Source organism: Monomorium pharaonis, chromosome 1 (assembly GCF_013373865.1).
Source record: "Monomorium pharaonis isolate MP-MQ-018 chromosome 1, ASM1337386v2, whole genome shotgun sequence".
NCBI lineage: Eukaryota > Metazoa > Arthropoda > Insecta > Hymenoptera > Formicidae > Monomorium > Monomorium pharaonis.
In genome coordinates, this window is record NC_050467.1 from 471,171 (window position 1) to 488,473 (window position 17,303).

At 39.4% G+C, this 17,303-nt stretch overlaps 4 protein-coding genes across 8 annotated transcripts; 2 read left to right on the forward strand and 2 right to left on the reverse strand.

Moving 5' to 3' along the window:
* The first annotated feature begins 103 nt into the window (after positions 1-103).
* LOC105832708 (pyruvate dehydrogenase [acetyl-transferring]-phosphatase 1, mitochondrial) lies at positions 104-2,294 on the forward strand. The gene is made up of 4 exons (XM_012673891.3): positions 104-588; positions 654-795; positions 950-1,426; positions 1,517-2,294. Exons 1-4 carry the CDS (start codon positions 457-459, stop codon positions 2,194-2,196), a joined length of 1,431 nt encoding a protein of 476 aa, XP_012529345.1. The 5' UTR covers positions 104-456; the 3' UTR covers positions 2,197-2,294.
* Positions 2,243-5,576, reverse strand: LOC105832709 (vacuolar protein sorting-associated protein 4A). 4 transcript variants are annotated; one of them, XM_012673895.3, is made up of 8 exons: positions 5,430-5,576; positions 5,141-5,362; positions 4,974-5,051; positions 4,792-4,903; positions 4,130-4,506; positions 3,759-4,026; positions 3,209-3,651; positions 2,243-3,080 (listed from the first exon to the last, which is right to left on the reverse strand). In XM_012673895.3, the coding sequence occupies exons 3-8, from the start codon at positions 4,992-4,994 to the stop codon at positions 2,979-2,981; spliced, it is 1,323 nt and encodes a 440-aa protein (XP_012529349.1). In that variant the 5' UTR covers positions 4,995-5,051; positions 5,141-5,362; positions 5,430-5,576; the 3' UTR covers positions 2,243-2,978. The 4 variants fall into 4 exon arrangements, with proteins under 4 accessions (XP_012529349.1, XP_012529346.1, XP_012529350.1 ...); XM_012673892.3 differs by having other exon boundaries at positions 4,974-5,362; XM_012673896.3 differs by lacking the exon at positions 5,141-5,362 and having other exon boundaries at positions 5,430-5,567.
* Positions 5,577-5,806: 230 nt separating this feature from the next.
* LOC105832711 (ubiquitin-conjugating enzyme E2 G2) lies at positions 5,807-7,603 on the forward strand. The gene is made up of 4 exons (XM_012673898.3): positions 5,807-6,129; positions 6,226-6,307; positions 6,482-6,600; positions 6,724-7,603. Exons 1-4 carry the CDS (start codon positions 6,075-6,077, stop codon positions 6,981-6,983), a joined length of 516 nt encoding a protein of 171 aa, XP_012529352.1. The 5' UTR covers positions 5,807-6,074; the 3' UTR covers positions 6,984-7,603.
* LOC105832704 lies at positions 7,245-17,211 on the reverse strand. Of its 2 annotated transcripts, none has more exons than XM_028192024.2 (7): positions 17,034-17,211; positions 16,242-16,372; positions 15,957-16,146; positions 14,609-15,864; positions 13,761-14,418; positions 13,509-13,677; positions 7,245-13,436 (listed from the first exon to the last, which is right to left on the reverse strand). In XM_028192024.2, exons 3-7 carry the CDS (start codon positions 16,068-16,070, stop codon positions 13,039-13,041), a joined length of 2,595 nt encoding a protein of 864 aa, XP_028047825.2. In that variant the 5' UTR covers positions 16,071-16,146; positions 16,242-16,372; positions 17,034-17,211; the 3' UTR covers positions 7,245-13,038. The 2 variants fall into 2 exon arrangements, with proteins under 2 accessions (XP_028047825.2, XP_036138399.1); XM_036282506.1 differs by lacking the exon at positions 17,034-17,211 and adding an exon at positions 16,854-17,027.
* Positions 17,212-17,303: the final 92 nt, after the last annotated feature.

Consider the following 17,303-nt stretch of genomic DNA (forward strand, 5'->3'; position numbering starts at 1 on the left):
CGTCTGTGTGCGTATGTATGCGACTATCGACGCGCATGCGGATTGAGGTTCACGTGTGTGGCCTCTTTACTCCGTACTCCGTATGACGTTCATTTCTCGCGTTACGCCTGGCAGCGCCAGGTGTTCCGGGATACTCGTGCGTGTGTTTACTGTTTTTTTCGCACGTCGCACGTATCATCGTGAAACTACAACGTAACGTCGCGCATGTCCGAGCCGATACTCGCCAGTTCTCGCGAATTCTATGCATGTCAATTAACTCCGGGGAGAGAATCGCACCTGCATATTACGTAAATCACGATACACAAGGAGTACACGGAGTCCTCGTCTCGAGTCTGAGAAAACGCTGCCGCGTTTACCTCGAGTGTCTTTAACCTTTTAACGAAGATGTGCTGGAAAAGCGGAGGGAAAGAAGAATATTAGCACAAGGAGGAGCTACGGCAACATTCGGTGGATAGGATGGTCTTGCAAAAGATCAGCTATGACTTCGTTAAGGGTTTTCGACATGTACATGCCAGAACGAGCGAGTCTCGCGGCAACAAGGGCTTCCACCGGTTATACTCTGCACTACCGCGACTCACGCCGCAGGAAGTACGTTTAAAATTCATATGTATTCCCCCCTTAGTGCGTGATGTATAATTATTTTCTGATTATAGGTCACAAATGTTTTGCAAGCTAACGAATACACCAAAGAATTCTCCAACTCGGGTCCCATAAAATATTATGACTCTAATCAACTGGCATCCAATAACCCCATGGAAGACATGAGATCCGAAGCTCAATGTTTGCTAACTAAAGGTTTGTTACAAGAGTGAAACTATAACCAACTTTTCCTTGTTGAAATTGTTGACTTTATCAGTCAGTTGACAATAATGCTAATTAGATTAATACTGATTCAATGTCAGGTACTAATATTCACAAGTTTTATTTTTAATATCTTGTCTGTTTGCAGGCACGTTATTAGGAATTTTCGATGGTCATGGTGGTAGTGCCTGTGCACAAGTTGTATCCAAAAGACTGTTTCATTATATATCTGCATGTTTGCTACCACCAAAATTGCTGGAACAATATCTGAATTCTTTCAGTACTGACAAAAGGTTGAATTTACTCGAGACTTTCAATGATAAAATAGAATTTGTAGCTGAGATCAGAGATCTATATCAAGCTAGCTTCTTAAATTTCCTACGAGACTTGATACAGTCAAACAGCGGAAAGGAATTTCAAATGGAAAAGGCCTTGAAAAACGCGTTTCTCCGAATGGATAGCGATCTGTCGAACGAAGCTTTGCTGCAACTAAATAAGAAGGATGCCGCGAGAACTCTCGCTGTCGCAATGTCAGGCACGGTAGCTACTGTAGCACATATAGACGGCCCTCATCTCCATGTTGCTGGCGTTGGCGATTGTAAAGCCGTTTTAGGAGTACTCTCAGGTACATTTTTCTTTCGTTATCATAACTTTTACCTGATACTAGTTAAAAGGATGAACATATTAAATAAATCCTGAATTAACTGTCGTTTAGAAGATGGGTGGGTGGCTAAAATGATGACAGTAGATCATAATGCCGATAATCGCACAGAAGTGGAGAGAATCTTATCGGAGCATCCGGTGAACGAGAAATCGACTGTGATTAAAATGGAAAGACTGCTCGGGCAATTGGCGCCGTTTCGTTCGTTAGGTGATTTTCGCTATAAGTGGACTAAGGATATTATGAATAAGGTCGTGGTGCCGTTCCTCGGAGAAACGGCGATTCCCCCGAACTATCATACGCCGCCCTACCTAACGGGCAATCCAGAAATCAAATACCATAGACTTACACCGAGAGACAAATTTCTCATATTGGCCAGTGACGGACTATGGGACCTGATTTCACCATTGCAAGCCGTACGCCTGGTAGGGGAGCATATGAGCGGTAAGGTTACGCTCAACCCATTGAGATTACCCCGTAAAAATATGAAATTATCAGACATAAATGAGATGTTGCTGCAACGCAAGGAGGGCTTGAAGACAAAACCCCTCGATATTAATGCGGCAACGCATTTACTGAGGAATGCTCTAGGTGGCACGGAATATGGGATAGACCATGCCAAATTGTCACAATTGTTGACTCTGCCAAGCGAAGTGGTGCGGATATTTCGCGACGATATCACCATAACGGTCGTTTATATGGATTCGGAATTCCTAACATATTGTCCTCCCTAAAGCTGTTTCGCGACTTCTCACTATTTTTCAATACTGGTATGTATCAGTATACAGCTTGTTATTTATTTAGTTAACAATAAAAACAATTTACATGAAAACAGTAGTCTGAGTATATCAGTAATATGTATGTTACATACTTAATACTCCATTAGACCGGAGTCAATTTCGGTTAGGTGAATTGTTTTTAATTAGGCCACGATTCGATTCCGACTCCGCAAAACGATTTCGCGTCAAGTCCACTCGAATCGAGATAATCGAGCAACAGAATACACAAGTGTTTAAAATTATAATTAAAGGTGTGATTAGGAAGTAACTATATAAAATCTATGATTAACAATTAATTTGTTAGGTACTTATCATAGTGATTACATAGTAATATTTTAAACACAGAGTTTGCCATATACCTCATAAATAATGTATCACCAATATTTTTCCTAGTTTACACTTTACGATAAAAAATAATCTACCTCTTATCTGACTGATAGAAGTCTAAGAATTTTTTTATCTCAAAATATATAGTTTATTTCATAAGTTATGTTTCATTTTTGTTCACTAAGTAAATAAGCAATAAGCTTACAAGATTGCATCCGCTGTTGCGTTTTTTAAAAAAAACAAGAGATCTAAACAAGGAGACGAAGGAAAAAAAAGCTCGTTTCCAAATATAACATATTTATACAGATATTATCAAGCGTGTTATCGTAAGAGGAATAAGGCAAGCATGTATAACTAAACATATTTGTTGAATTATAAATTTGTTTAATTATGAGAGAATATAAAGTCTCTCAACCTTCTTGACCAAAATCTTCCTTAAATTTCTCTAACTTTGTCAAATCTTCTTCATTAACTGTAGGACGGGTCGTTGCTAACGATTTCAACATATCTTTCTATAAAAAGATAATATATATTACAGATATTTAAAAAATATTCTTACACACACACATACACACAATCTTGTATAAATATGAAAAGTAATAAGAGGAACGCGAGTACAATGCGCGAGTATAAACCTTACCATGGTAACTGATGGCTCGAACAATTTTTCCCCATCTACTTCCATCCAATTCATCTCTATGGCAGCTGGATCACCAGGAGAGCATGGGGTGAGTAAATCATCAACGATAACGGAAGGATCTCTCGGCGACGGTCCTTTAACACGTTTGAAGTGTGTAGCCGTTTGTACTTGTCGAATTGGCTGCATTAGAGCGTCCCGTACAATGATGCTTATATCGGCTCCCGAATAACCGTCAGTAGAAGCTGCCAATTTCTTAAAATCATCCTCTGTCAAAGTATGTGATGTGTTACCCAGGTGAAGCTTAAACATAGCAGCGCGCGCCTGTTTCTCGGGCAACGGAATATAAATTCTTTTTTCGAATCTTCGTCTAATTGCAGAGTCCAAGACCCATGGTATGTTGGTCGCCCCCAGAACAAGTATATTCTCATTATTGTTCCCTACACCTGTTGTACACACATAGTAAAGACACGTAGTTAATCCAACTAGATTCGTCTAAAACTTGCTTTAGCAAATGCAGACCATGAAGTAGATAAATAATAATTTTGATTACCTTGCATTTGAACTAAAAATTCTGTTTTTATCCTCCTGGCCGATTCTGACTCATTGTCGGAACGCGATGAACAAAGCGAATCTATTTCATCAATAAATATAATGCTACGTTCCTTTTGCCGCGCTAATTCGAACAGATTTTTTACAAGCTTCTCTGACTCTCCTAACCACTTGCTTACTAAATCTGACGATGATGCAGAGAAAAAAGTAGCTTGATTTGCTTCCGTCGCCACTGCCTTTGCCAAATACGATTTACCAGTCCCTGGTGGCTGAATAGCAAATTACAATTTGAAAATACGCGTCAAGCCAAGATACAGTATACAGTTAAATTCATCGATGTAACATATAATTTGATCTTTATAAATTACTTACTCCGAATAACAAGATACCTTTCCAAGGTATGCGTCTCCCAGTAAAGAGATATGGAAAATGCATAGGTAAAATAACGGCTTCTTTCAAAGCTTCTATGGCTCCATCAAGGCCAATTACGTCGCTCCACCTAACGTTTGTGTTTTCGTTGATTATGACACCTTCCAATTTGCTTTGTAATTTCTTTTTTTCAGGATCACTATCAGTATCACTGTCACCACTGTCGCTCTTTTTATCCTCGGTCTTAGAATTATCTGCTCCAGCCTTAACTGGCTTTTTCTTGTTTTTCTTCAAATATTCCTTTAATTTTTCTGCTCTCTCTAAATACTGCATACACTTTGCTCTTATGCTTTCCTTCACCTTGTCTCCATGCGTCTCATCTGAAATCCATGATCAAACCAATTATGTGCTAACTTAAAATATGATTTCACTCTCATAAAATACAATTAATATCATCATTAAATTAACAAATTATTCTCATCATTAAGCTTGCAATATCACAATAATAATTACTCGATTATAAAATGCTATTATATAATTTTTTATAATTTTGAGTATTTATTTAAAAAATATTTAATTGTCCAATCTTTCTAAAGCTAATCGGAGATGGTGAGAGTGATTCATAGCTTTAATACTAAAGATTAGACATTTGTTACTAGACTTACATTTGATTGAATGCAAAAAATATTCAACGCCATGCTCGTACAACCTGAGAGCTTCCTCATAGTTCTTATTACGATCTTCCTCTGTAGCCTTTGTCACGAGATCTATGGCTTTCTGAAAATTTGAAAATCGCTCAGGGATACTGTCGACAGTCTTCTCTTGAATACAGAATATGCATTGTTACCTGCAGTATTGCCGAAGCCATGCTTAGCTTCTTCTCAAGATGTTGATAAGTAGGGTGCACAACACAGATCGTTCACGCCTGTTAAACCGATGAAACAATTTGCCAATTAGTAACCTTCAAAGTCAAAAAGCCACCTATCGATGATATCACTCCGACTATTCCGTCACCGTCATAATCATCATCGACGCGATTTTCGCGAAAGCACCCATGCCGTCGCGGCGATTCAGATTGTCGTGCGTGCCGATCGTCACGTCCGAAAATTGCGGGGACGCGAAATGTCGTTCTGCCGTGGCGTCGAGTAAGTATCTTTTCACCTCCTACAGTTTACTACCAGCCGTCAATAATTAGACGAGACTGCAAGAACGCGAATCGAATTGCTCGCGACGACACTGGAATAATATGACGAATTATTGCACAAGTAATTCGGACGTGTTTTGCGAAATATACGATACATACAAATCTTTCTGGAATAATGTTATCACTTGTAAAATTCAGGATGCCCTTAAACAAGTCCGCAGACTTGCCGTCATCTTGATTTTTAGCCTACTCCTCGGATGCTCCGGATGTCCAGTATCATTCTGGAAATCGATGCGTTTAATCTCTCCTCGTCATTGGCTGTGTAACGGCAGGCGTTAGTTGCTCCGAAATAAACGGACGAATGGGAGCGCGGGACTAGTCTATTGCGAGCGTCTTTTTTCCCAAAAATCTCTAGAACGTCGAAGCCCTGTGTGTACTTACCCGTAAAAGTTGTGTTCCGGAACGCGTTTATGCGCCGTTTGTATGTAATTTCGGAACGCATGTCGCTGCGCACTTTATGCGATCACGTGACCATGGGGGGAGAGCGGCGCAGGCACAAGACGCACGAGTTTAAGTTAGGGGGAAACAGCTGATTTAGATTTTCGTGTCTGACGGAGAAACTTTAAAGAGTTCAAAGTAGAATTGGAATTGCGACAAGTACAACAAATTGTCGTGTTAGCCTGGATCAACTTTTAATGATTCCGACCATCGGAGCTACTCTTCGGGGCTAATCTTGAGCCAGAGAAGTCGCCTGTTCGTCGAACGTTGTGACGTTTCGCAACAACAGCTGACGGGATCATTTGTATGATCAAGAGGATGGCAGGCTCGGCACTCAGACGACTGATGGCAGAGTACAAACGTGAGAATCGGCTTTTTAATCTCATACGCCATGTTAGCGTGTTAATAACGTTACGCGAGATGTAACGATAATGCCTGCACTATGACGATCTTGCAGAGCTAACCTTGAACCCACCAGAAGGCATCATCGCCGGCCCAATTAACGAGGAAAACTTCTTCGAATGGGAGGCTCTTATTACGTAAATTTTTCCTTTACAAAAGATTGTCTATTCGTCCTTTATTGTGTGGCATTTATAGTCTTTTTATTTTGCTTTTTTGCATTTGAATCAAATATCTATATTTAATGCTAAATAAATTACACTTTTGTGTATACAATTTCTTCATTGAATTAAATATCTGTCTTGAATTTTTAGTGGACCAGAGGGAACATGTTTTGAAGGTGGAGTGTTTCCAGCGAAATTAATATTTCCCCCAGATTATCCATTAAGCCCTCCAAAAATGCAGTTCACCTGTGAAATGTTTCATCCCAATAGTAAGATATTCAGTGTTATTAAATATGATGAAATAAAATGTTTTAGTTATCAAAATTATTAATTATACAGCAGCATTGAAATTTTCATTGGTTCCTGAGTGATAATATCTTTTTTTTGCCTAGTTTATTCAGATGGAAGAGTCTGCATAAGCATACTGCATGCACCCGGTGACGATCCAATGGGTTATGAAAGCAGTGCAGAAAGGTGGAGTCCAGTGCAGAGTGTGGAAAAGATACTATTGAGTGTAGTAAGCATGTTAGCTGAACCAAATGATGAGAGTGGTGCCAATGTGGACGCTGCCAAAATGTGGAGAGAAGATCGCAAGGAATTTGAGAGGATAGCTCAGAAGCTGGTGAGAAAGACTCTGGGTATTCCACCTTAAAATTGAATTTTCTTCTGAAAAAGAAGAGAAAAAAAATGAAAACTTGGGAATTACAGTACATTTGTTATTTTTATCGGTCGATAGCATTCCTAGGAAATAATAAATTTCTATCTATTCGCCAAACAAATCTCTTCTGTACAAATAATTCTTCACATGTTCCATCGATCATTTGTACACGGAAATATATATTACCCTGTCGTAAATTTTACACCTATAAAATTTTGGTTTTTGACACTTTCATGTAAAAATCAAAAATGTTAATTTCAAAAAATGTTTATTTTCAACATTGCAGTACAAACATGGGTAATCAAATACATACGCGATTATCTCATACGCTTACATGTAGTACCACACATTTCACTGTGACAAACCGATAACGAAGGACAGGATTTGTTTCTTGTGTTCGGGTGCGTGATTAACGTTAAAGATATATATTAGTATTTAAAATTATCAACTGATCCCATAAATTACCCTACGGCGATGTTAAAGTAATTATCACATTCGCATATGGTGTTACATTATTCGCATGTAAATGTATATCGGCGAAAACGCATTATCAATTAATGTATTCTTTAATATTCACAAGGAGAAAAATGCATTAAATAAATATATTTATAATATTTTACAAAGATATATGTAATGAAAACAAAAAGAGTAGTAGTGATTCTTTCACTGAAAAACTTTTAGAAAAGAAACTCAGGACAAAATCATAAATCGAATTGCTCTTGCAGTTATCTTATTTTTACATTTACGGAATTACGCAAATGACGATCGAGAAATCGTCGGCACGATCCTGATAGAAATTCCGGAACGTATTTTGCCGCATCGTATTTACAAAAATCAAGAAGTCCGCAGCAGATTGATTATCGTGCACATCCCGCTCTGATAACAATCGAACTTGGTGACAAAGACATACAGGGTGTTCCACTTAAAGTATCCCAATCCAAAAGATTAATTTGAAAGATAAAATCTTTCTTTTAAAATCCTGAAGACATTAAAAATTATTTTGAATCAATATATTTTTTCCCAGAAAAATTCTGTAGCAAACTTTTTTTTTCCCATTATTAATATTCCCTCGTAAATATGGCGTCGAGTCACTTTACGCAAAACATCCTGCAATTAGACTAGAAGAAATAAATGAGTATATCTTGTCGCGTATACAGTAGATGATCTTTGCGATCGAATTGCAGGTATAATTACAAGGATCAGACAAGTACACACTTAAAAATTATCAATTTTTTAAACATATTTATCTTTATCGATGCTTAGCTTAAATAACATGTATGAATATAAAAAAAACATTTGGCCAATTTGGCAAGGCTCGAAAATTTACCAAAAACTTAAAAATCAGTTTTTTTACTTTTATTCAATAATTTTGAATGTGTTTGTTCCTTGTATTCAGACCTTTTGCAATTTGTTCCTTCTCACTCTCTCCCGTTTTGCTTGAATTGAAACGATAAGAATATTAATAAGAATAGTAAGAATAAATACAAGATTCGCATGTGAATTTGTATTTTATTAATAAACAATACTGAAATTTAACTGAAAATGCAGTATTTGTGACTAGCATTCGGCAATTATATGTAAATAATAAAGTTTTTATGTATCTGTTTCGTACAGCCGAAGTACAACATCTTGTATAGTTTTCTTTTAACTCTAGAATATTATCTGTACATCTCTGAGACATATATGTTTGTATTGTTTTTTTTTCTGATCTCTGAAGATTGGAAAGATTTCAATCTTTTAAAATATTTCTCGAAATTAGACTTTTTAAATATATTTTAAAGTTACACTATCATTTTAATTAGATAAGAGATTAAGTCAACGAAGTAAATTTGCGCGTATTTTTTTTAATTCTCATCAAATATACTCAGAGAAGCACATAGTTATAAACAACTTTAAGAAACAATAGTTAGCTTTCTAAGATTAATCTTAATTCTTTGATCCCTTTTCTTATAATTCCTAAAAAATTTCTGTGCCAAATTTTGCAAATATATCTACTTAAAAACGTAACACAAACAATCATAAAATTATGTATTTAACACCGAACGAAAATACACAGATGTTGTACTCTGGGTACAGCTGCATACTTTGGCATATGAGAAAGGATGCATTTTACATTCTGTGCCAAGCGATAGTAACACCGATCGATGATCAAATCTTTATCGGAACTTGATCGGGCCTCCGAACGAATCTGCCACATTTTTCACAACCAGTATCGGAAGTTTCATTTCACTTGCAAGGTATCGCATACCGAAACCACACTTTAAAAATTCATTGCGAGCTAGTCGAAAAATCAAGAGCAAAGTACGCAACAGTGCCGGGACAGTCTGTATATGAACGCTCGATTCGTTTAACGTTTGCAGCGTTTCGCTTGTTGCGAGACGGACCGCGTCCGTTTATCAGTAATATCACATTTCGCTAGAAGAAGTGTACATTCAAAAGCAATCACTCCATACGACGCCGCGCGTACTCGCGCGCGACGACGACAAAAATGTTACAAATATACAAAAACATTTGACTCATACACTTCCCGTCGCCTAATCACGCAATCGACAATCAGAGACGGAGACTTGAGCTACCTTTACGAGCTTCTCCTGGGCTGTGAACGTGCCGTATTTTGCGCTAAACTCGACTTTCGTCTTAAAAATCTCGATTAATAATTTAGAAAATGCCTCAGTTAATATTGCACTTAATAATATTCTCTTCTCCTATTATATTTAGCTTCGACACGTTGCAGCCTTGGAGGCCTTTCCCGCTTGGCGCAGAACGCTCTATGTTTCTCTTACAATTAATTTCTTAGAGCCGGTTGCATCAACTGCAGCTAGCAAAAACATCGGTTAACATTTGCAATTAAATAAACTTTTATTTCTCTCTTATCTACATACTGGCTAAGACTATGATTTACAGAGAGTTAATTAATCAAGGTACAACTAAATCTCAGAGGCGATTGCACTAACGTTAGCGCTAATCGGAATTAATTTAAACCGACTTTAATTAAATTGACTTAGATTAAAACAAGATTGAATCTTAATCAAATCTAATTTAATTTAAATTAATTTAAATAAACTAAGTTACGATAGTTAACTAAACTTAAAATTGACACAAGTTAACGCAGTTAATCGGAAGTTTATTCTTTAATTCGCTATTTAGCTAGGATTACCACCTGTTGTCGCGCGTCATTTAATTAAATCTGTTAATGCAACTGACCCTTAACACATATTTTATATCAAATAAGACGTTCACGCTCCCTTACAACTAGAATTTCCTTGTTGTGAAATCACACGTTTGTCGTGTGCGCGTGTGTCTGGGTTGTGTGCGTGTGCGTGCGTGCGTGCGTGTGTGTGTGTGTGTGTGTGTGTGTTTGAGAGAGATGTGTGCCACTTATACCGATGTAAATACGCTCGTTATAAAATCTTACTAATTCTGCACTATATACGTATACCTCCCTCTGTAACTGAGGTATTGTGGTACCATTATTAACTATACGCACATGCCTTACAATACCCACGCAGGACTCGCCACAGTCCTTCTGGACGATCTCGTTAATATTAATAGTAATCGTATTGCAAAATCTACCTGGTGGATACAGGGTACAAAATTTGTCCGTGTATACGTGTCTGTTAGCGCGTATTGTGTCTGTGTGTATTATACTGTCCCGCGAATTTATCAAAGCGCAAAAACGAAATTTCAAGCGATATACTTCCTAGATAAACGTAATCGTGTTCACTTGCATTTCGAGGTAATAAATCAGTCAACGAATCACTCCTCGATATCAGTGAATGTTGAAAGAATGAGAAAGGGGATCTATGAAACATATCTTTATGATTTTCAGTTACAGCTTGCAACAGCAAGTTTTTCGTTGGAAGATCTATAGTAATACTAATGCCACATTATGTTAAACTTTAGGGAACAGTGAAATATGAAAATTGGTTGCAATGAATATCTACTTTGAAAAAGTTTGCAGAGAAAGTTGTGTCACTTTTTTATAACTTTTAAAAAGTAATATTTAAAAGTAAATAATTTTTTTAAATAATAGTTTAAGAATCGTATATACATCGTATATAATTAAAATATATACAATTAAAAGAATATAAAAATATAACTAGAATTGCGATCTAAAATCCGATTAATTTTGATAAAAGTTATTGCACGATGTGCTGTATTTCAAACTTGAGCACAAAAATAAATGCGCAATTAATTTAACCGCGTACGAAAATAAAGGGTATAGTTTTGTATAGCACCAGTCAGTAATGTTTTACTACTTTTCTTTTTATATCAATTAAATGTTAATTAGTCTTAAATTGGTTACTTAAACGAACGAGAAATTATACAACATTTAAATTGCGCATTGCGACTTACCCTTTATATATTGCTAGAATTTCTGTTAGTTATATATATTTGTGAAGAGTTTTTATAATCAAGAGATAATTTTCAATGGTCTCGCGTAATCGATTCGTAAAAGAAAAATCTAAGAATTTCCACAAAATGTAATTCGCATTATCCCATGCTTTTATCTTGTTGATTTAATCTTCCAACAATTAATCAATCTAAATCAACTAAACCATCTATTTTAAAGATTTTAAATCTGAATTATAAAGACATTCTAATTTAACTATCGAATTTAACAGAAAGCATGGTTGCAAGGCTAAATATAATTTTCAACGTTAAAAAGAAATATCAATTAATAAACTTGAACAGAAAATGGCAAGTATGGCACGCAAAAAGTTTTCATTCGACCACTGCATGTATCTGTCTCTCTCTTACACGCTCTCTCTCTCTCTCTCTCTCTCTCTCTCTCTCTCTCTCTCTCTCTCTCTCTCTCTCTCTGCCTTCGTTACATATACGCGTGTGTGTATATTTATATATGTTTATATGTGTACGTATAAACGGATATTTTGTGCGTGATTTATGTCACATGTAATCTTGCCATTCGTTATAGTCGATAAAAAAAAACTGAACTAGAAAGGGCTATACAGGATTTGTTTACGCTCATCTCGGTTGTGGTGCGTGTCTCCTTTTTAAAGTTGTACTGCATAAATTAACGGAGATGTGATCGACGGGTAATATTTGATGAGAGATCGAGAAATGATTTTGTCGCGAATCTTTTCCCAAGCCACTTTAGATAATGATGCGGTATGTTCCACAAACAGTTTCATATTTAGCTGCGATGCAAGCTGCACAAAATTGCGTTTATTTGAAAAAAGAAAACTATGTTATCCCAAAAAGTGCATAGCGCATATTTCAAAATAGCACATACATGTAATGACTTCTATTGAAACAAAAATAAAATTGTGATTTCTTTCTTTCGGCAATCAAATCAGGTAACTTGAGACGACCATAACTTGCAGCTCTAGAGATATATGGTGCACACAGAAATTTCTCTATGTATTTTTCTACTTTCAAGTTTAATCACAATACTCACTTTACGAATCGATACGCCGTAAATCGTCAAAGTCAAAATCACAAGCGCAAAATCATTAATCGTACATCACGCCGTCGATGATAATAAAAATTCAGTTAAACCATGAAGTAAATTCCGGCATGTAAACGTGAAAATTTAATTCAATTATATTCAGTTAAATTTCTACATTAACAATAACTCAGTTATAAATCATCAATTAAATTCCTTTATGTTAATCAAAATTTAATTCAGTAGCAAATGTCGAATTTTTATACATATTCATTTATGCTATAAGAATCAAATTCTTATGCACTGACATGAATTCAATCAAATAGCAAAACAGATTTTAACATGTAAAGAAAAATTAATTAAACAGCGAAACAAGTTACTGTGCATGCACCAGTAAGATATTTTAATGTAACAATTGTAGATGAAATTCCATATTATATTTAACTGAAATTTAATCCAGCGACTTATTAAATTTTTATACATCGACGGAATCTGAATCAAACGGCGATGTAAATTTTTACATATTGCAAAAATTTAATTAAACTGCGAATTAAATTTGCTTCAACGCCGCGGGCGACGTTCAAGTATTTCTTTGCACGAAAAGCGGAGCAGAAGAGGAAGGAAAAGTCACACGACTATACCTCACGAGAGACCCTGCGGCGTGAAGCAGATCTTCTCCAGCTCGCCAGTTGACGAGCTGACCGGTGATTCGGCCCGGTCATCCTGTTCGGCCGCCAGCTGCTCGCTGTAATAATGGGGCGTGCTGAGATAGTCGATAAGCCGCCGCGGCAACGGCAAGGTCGGGATCAAGTCCCTGCGTACCATCTTCAGGATGACGAACCTGCATGTATGCTGTAAGCTCTGTACCTGTTTGAAGCGTGACACCGGATGGAGTAGCTGTACTCGCATCGGGCCTAGAACCGGCCGCCGATGCAGGAAGAAGAGATAACGACCGCTGCGTGAGTGCTCAACCGCATTCTCAATAAAGTCAACGATGGTATGCGACTTGAACTTCGTGCAGCTGCCGAAGCTAAAATTACCTGCGTGCATAAATGGATTTAGAGTACATGTTTCTTCGTTAGGACTCTTGTATATAATGTAATACAACTTACCCTGATCGTGTTCTATCCTTACATGTCGCACACAACTATTGAGTCTGAATGATAAGGAGAATATGTAGTGATCGTCACTGCTGTCTCGCACAATAAACGAGCCATCCGGTTCATTGGACAGTATCTTTTCCGCCGCTTCACCGGATATAGGTCCCCAATACCATCCGTACTGTTTCAAAAAACAGAATTAAAATATTTTCTGTAATTTTTTCTTGTACCAAGGCTAAGTCAATGAAAAACAAAATTACATACATCTTTCACTTTCTCGATACTGGCTGCAAAATCCATACTCGTGTCCTCTGCGGCATCTTCTTCCGGTCGCACGACAGACGGTGGAACTTGTTGCTGCACCGAATTCGGAGACTCGCATTTGGGCGCCATTGCTGTGAGAGCCTCCTCCGCCTGCTCTACACCCACTTGACTATTACTCTTTGGCAGAGGTGGCAGAGCACGTTTGAAGAATGGCAATTTCTGCGCGGACGGCTCTACTTCAGTCGGAGCAGTGTTGTTGTTATTTGCATGCTGATCGGAATCAACGCCCTCTTCCTCCTCAACGATCTCTCCTTGCACGATGCTATTCCGTTTCTCCACAAAGTGGTCCGGAGAGCCTAGTCGTCGAAATCGGAAGATGTTACAGAGAGTCTGCTTCAGATTCAGTGAGAAATTACGCTGACTCTTCTTCATCTTCTCTCGCTCGGAGTCGTTCTTCTCTTTGTGCGATTCGTCACGCGCTTTCTTGTGCCTAATACCGACGAAGGCGTTTCTCTTGTGCTTCTTTACATTATTAGAATTATTGTTGTTATGATTATTATTGTTGTTATTATGGTGATGAATCATCAGGCCGTTACTAGTGCTCTTGTTGGACACCGGCGTGTCCGTGGACGAGTCCGTGTGTGCATTACTGTTATACCTATTTTTAGACAGTATTAGATATTAGATTATTGTTACAGTCAATTTGACGGTAGCCAAGAATATTTTGGTATCTAACTTTTTTAATATAAAAAGTAAACACAAAAACAGTCTAGAATAAAAGCTTATTATTTCAATAAAATAATCATATCTATTGTTTGTTCAATAAAATAATTATACCTATTACTCACCTATTATTATTATTTACACTGAGAGCCTTGGGCGTCGCGGCGAGGTGCACCGGCGTATGACACAGCAGAGGAGCTTTATCCCGTTTGATCTTATTCTCGCTAGAATCGCTAGAACTCGAATACAACGTCTGTAGGTACTGACGCACCTCGTGCAAGGTCATGTGGATTGGTTCGCCAATGTTGTGTGCATGTCCATTCGACGCTCTGACACCGTGACGACCAGAAGTGCCCGGCACACTGTGTCGTTTACCGCCACTACCACTGCCTCCGCCGGCACCACCGCTGCTAACAACACTACCACTACCACCGCCACCACCACCACCGCCGCCGCCACCACTGCCGACACCAGGGTTGCCGTCGTTACAACACACATCAGCCAGTAAACGCTGCGACTTGATTACATGCGTGATGGCACGAGATTTGCCGCAATAATGACGCGCCTGCTGGATATGCGCCTCTAGCTCGCTTTGTGAACTCGCGGAAACGTTCCGCCGTCTCTTACGATGATGCCGATGCCGCTTAGGCCGTTGTGGCGTCCGCAGATCGTGCAGCGGCCGCACCACGTCGATCGGCACTGTGTAAATGTCCGAGTCGAAGGGTACATTGTACATGTCGCTGATTTCACTTGTTGTTAAAACATCATGCGACATCGCGGATGTAATGAAGCTGCTGTCGTCGGCCTTGTGACCGAGGCCGGTGGTATTGATGGAATTGTGCGAGCTGGATAGTCGCGAGGAAGCCAGCGAGCAGCGCGAGTTCGGCCGGTTTAAAGTGTTGTATGGAGTAATAGTAATGGTGGCGGCGCCCTGACACACTGGTGGCGTCATTAGATCCCACATGCGTTTAGGATTGGTCTGTTGGGAGCGGGTGACCACTGAGACTGGATGATTCGTGATGGGCGCGATTCTTCCTTCCGGCCAGGAGATACGGCAAGAGATCGCGAGCGCCTCCTCCATCGTTGACTGCATCAGATTCTCGGCATAGTCGTCGATCCAGCGCGGCATTCGGCGTCTCATTAGTCGTGCATAGCTTAGAATCGGCACCGACGAGGACTCCGAGTCCGGCGGCGACGGGCTGTCCTGAAATTCAGGCGGTGGCTTAATCGCCACATCGACCACCTCAACCTCCAGCTTGCCATCCGCATCACCCCAGCCTGGGCCCTTTTTCAAGGTATTGAAATTCTCGCCGCACATGCCATCCGAGTAATCGAAAGAATCTTGCGATAGAGACTTGCTCTCTAGGTCGCTCTCCTGCATCTGTGAAAGGATTTCATTTCAGAGATCAAGCATATATGTATCAAAAGATATCTCTGACTCAAAGTCAAAGGAAAACACTATTACTATCCTACCTCCATCGCAAGATGCGCTCTAACGGAATCACTGGATATCGAACCCCCCAGGCCACTGCTACCAAGATCACTGAGAGGCCCAGCGCTTAGCGAACATGATGGCGGGGAGTCCATCTCAGATCTCGTTAGCTTCAGCTGTATACTGAAGAGTCTACAGTAGCCAGAATTTTTGATATTTCCATGACACCCCCTAAAATTTAACAGAACAGTCGTTTTAGTATCATAAATATATTTCTTCTTCTCTCTTAAAATACTTTTTTAGATCAATGCTGCCAGATATCTAACCTGAGAAAAAGTATTACAGGCAATATACAACTGCCTTACAAACTCCATATTTGTACGTTCGCTTGTACTTTGCGCATGGTCCATTATGAGTGAGACAAAACTGCAATGATAAGTATCGCGGTCGATAAATCCTAAAACAGAAGTGTGATAGCACAATCAGTAAGTTCCACGCAACAAAGCAATATATGCAGGAAGGATGAATCACAATAGTTTTAAATTCAGTGTTAGCTACAGATGAATACAAATGAATAAATGAATCAGGAGGAACAATTCTCCCATCCGTTTTACTCGCGACCTCGAGGACATTCCAAATGCTTCTAAGGCTAATCCATCCGAAGGTTAAAAAATATTCGCGCGTAGACTTGAATCTCCGGAAAAAGAAATGGAGAAGTGGGAGATTCGGAGGTTTTTTTCGATAAAAATCACGAGAGATTTTTTCACGATGTCACTCGCGACATTGGCTAACCAAGTCCGTCCGTTCCTCGTAACGGCAAGGATCGATTCTCATCCCGTGTTAAATTACGCTGAACACGAGTTTCGCGAACCTTATCGGTAACAGGGAAGCAATCTCGGAGAGACGCGAAGAGTGCTCCGACTCAGCGCTAAACGTACAATGACAGATCGGCCGGAGAACAACATCGGAGCGCCCGGTGAGGTCTGTAGACGAAACAGCTCGACGGAGAATCCGCGGGTCAGCATGCGAAAAGGATGGAGAGATGTCATAAACGATCTCGCGGCTAGAAGTCGGACTCGCGAGAGAGGACGAAGAACGGACGGACAGACGACGCTTACCCCTCGCGGCGCTAAATCGGCCGCGGCGCGCTCGTCTCGATCTGAGCTTCGTCGTCGTCGTCGTCGTCGTTGTCGTCGTCGTCGTCGTCGTCGTCGTTATCGTTGTTGCGCGGGGGCACACCGTTCATGATCGCCACATGACGAGCGCGCGGTGCCCACGCCGGGACCCAATCGATATTATCCGTAAGACAACGCGCGCGGAGCACAGCGGAGCAGCAGCAGCCTCACGTTTCGCCTCGCACCATGTTCTCCGCTTTCGGCTGGCTCGCT

Bases quoted from the DNA above. Each gene is read 5' to 3' on its own strand.
- LOC105832704 (XM_028192024.2), bottom strand. From the start codon at position 16,070: ATGGACTCCCCGCCATCATGTTCGCTAAGCGCTGGGCCTCTCAGTGAT. The intron at 15,865-15,956 runs GTAGGATAGTAA...ATCCTTTCACAG, and splicing joins GAGCGCATCTTGCGATGGAG to ATGCAGGAGAGCGACCTAGA. The intron at 14,419-14,608 runs GTGAGTAATAGG...GTCTAAAAATAG, and splicing joins AGTGTAAATAATAATAATAG to GTATAACAGTAATGCACACA.
- LOC105832711 (XM_012673898.3), top strand. From the start codon at position 6,075: ATGATCAAGAGGATGGCAGGCTCGGCACTCAGACGACTGATGGCAGAG. The intron at 6,308-6,481 runs GTAAATTTTTCC...TTGAATTTTTAG, and splicing joins GAATGGGAGGCTCTTATTAC to TGGACCAGAGGGAACATGTT. The intron at 6,601-6,723 runs GTAAGATATTCA...TTTTTTGCCTAG, and splicing joins TGAAATGTTTCATCCCAATA to TTTATTCAGATGGAAGAGTC.
- LOC105832708 (XM_012673891.3), top strand. From the start codon at position 457: ATGGTCTTGCAAAAGATCAGCTATGACTTCGTTAAGGGTTTTCGACAT. The intron at 589-653 runs GTACGTTTAAAA...TTCTGATTATAG, and splicing joins CGCGACTCACGCCGCAGGAA to GTCACAAATGTTTTGCAAGC. The intron at 796-949 runs GTTTGTTACAAG...GTCTGTTTGCAG, and splicing joins TCAATGTTTGCTAACTAAAG to GCACGTTATTAGGAATTTTC.
- LOC105832709 (XM_012673895.3), bottom strand. From the start codon at position 4,994: ATGGCTTCGGCAATACTGCAG. The intron at 4,507-4,791 runs GTAAGTCTAGTA...CATGGATTTCAG, and splicing joins TTTTTTGCATTCAATCAAAT to ATGAGACGCATGGAGACAAG. The intron at 4,027-4,129 runs GTAAGTAATTTA...TTTGCTATTCAG, and splicing joins AAGGTATCTTGTTATTCGGA to CCACCAGGGACTGGTAAATC.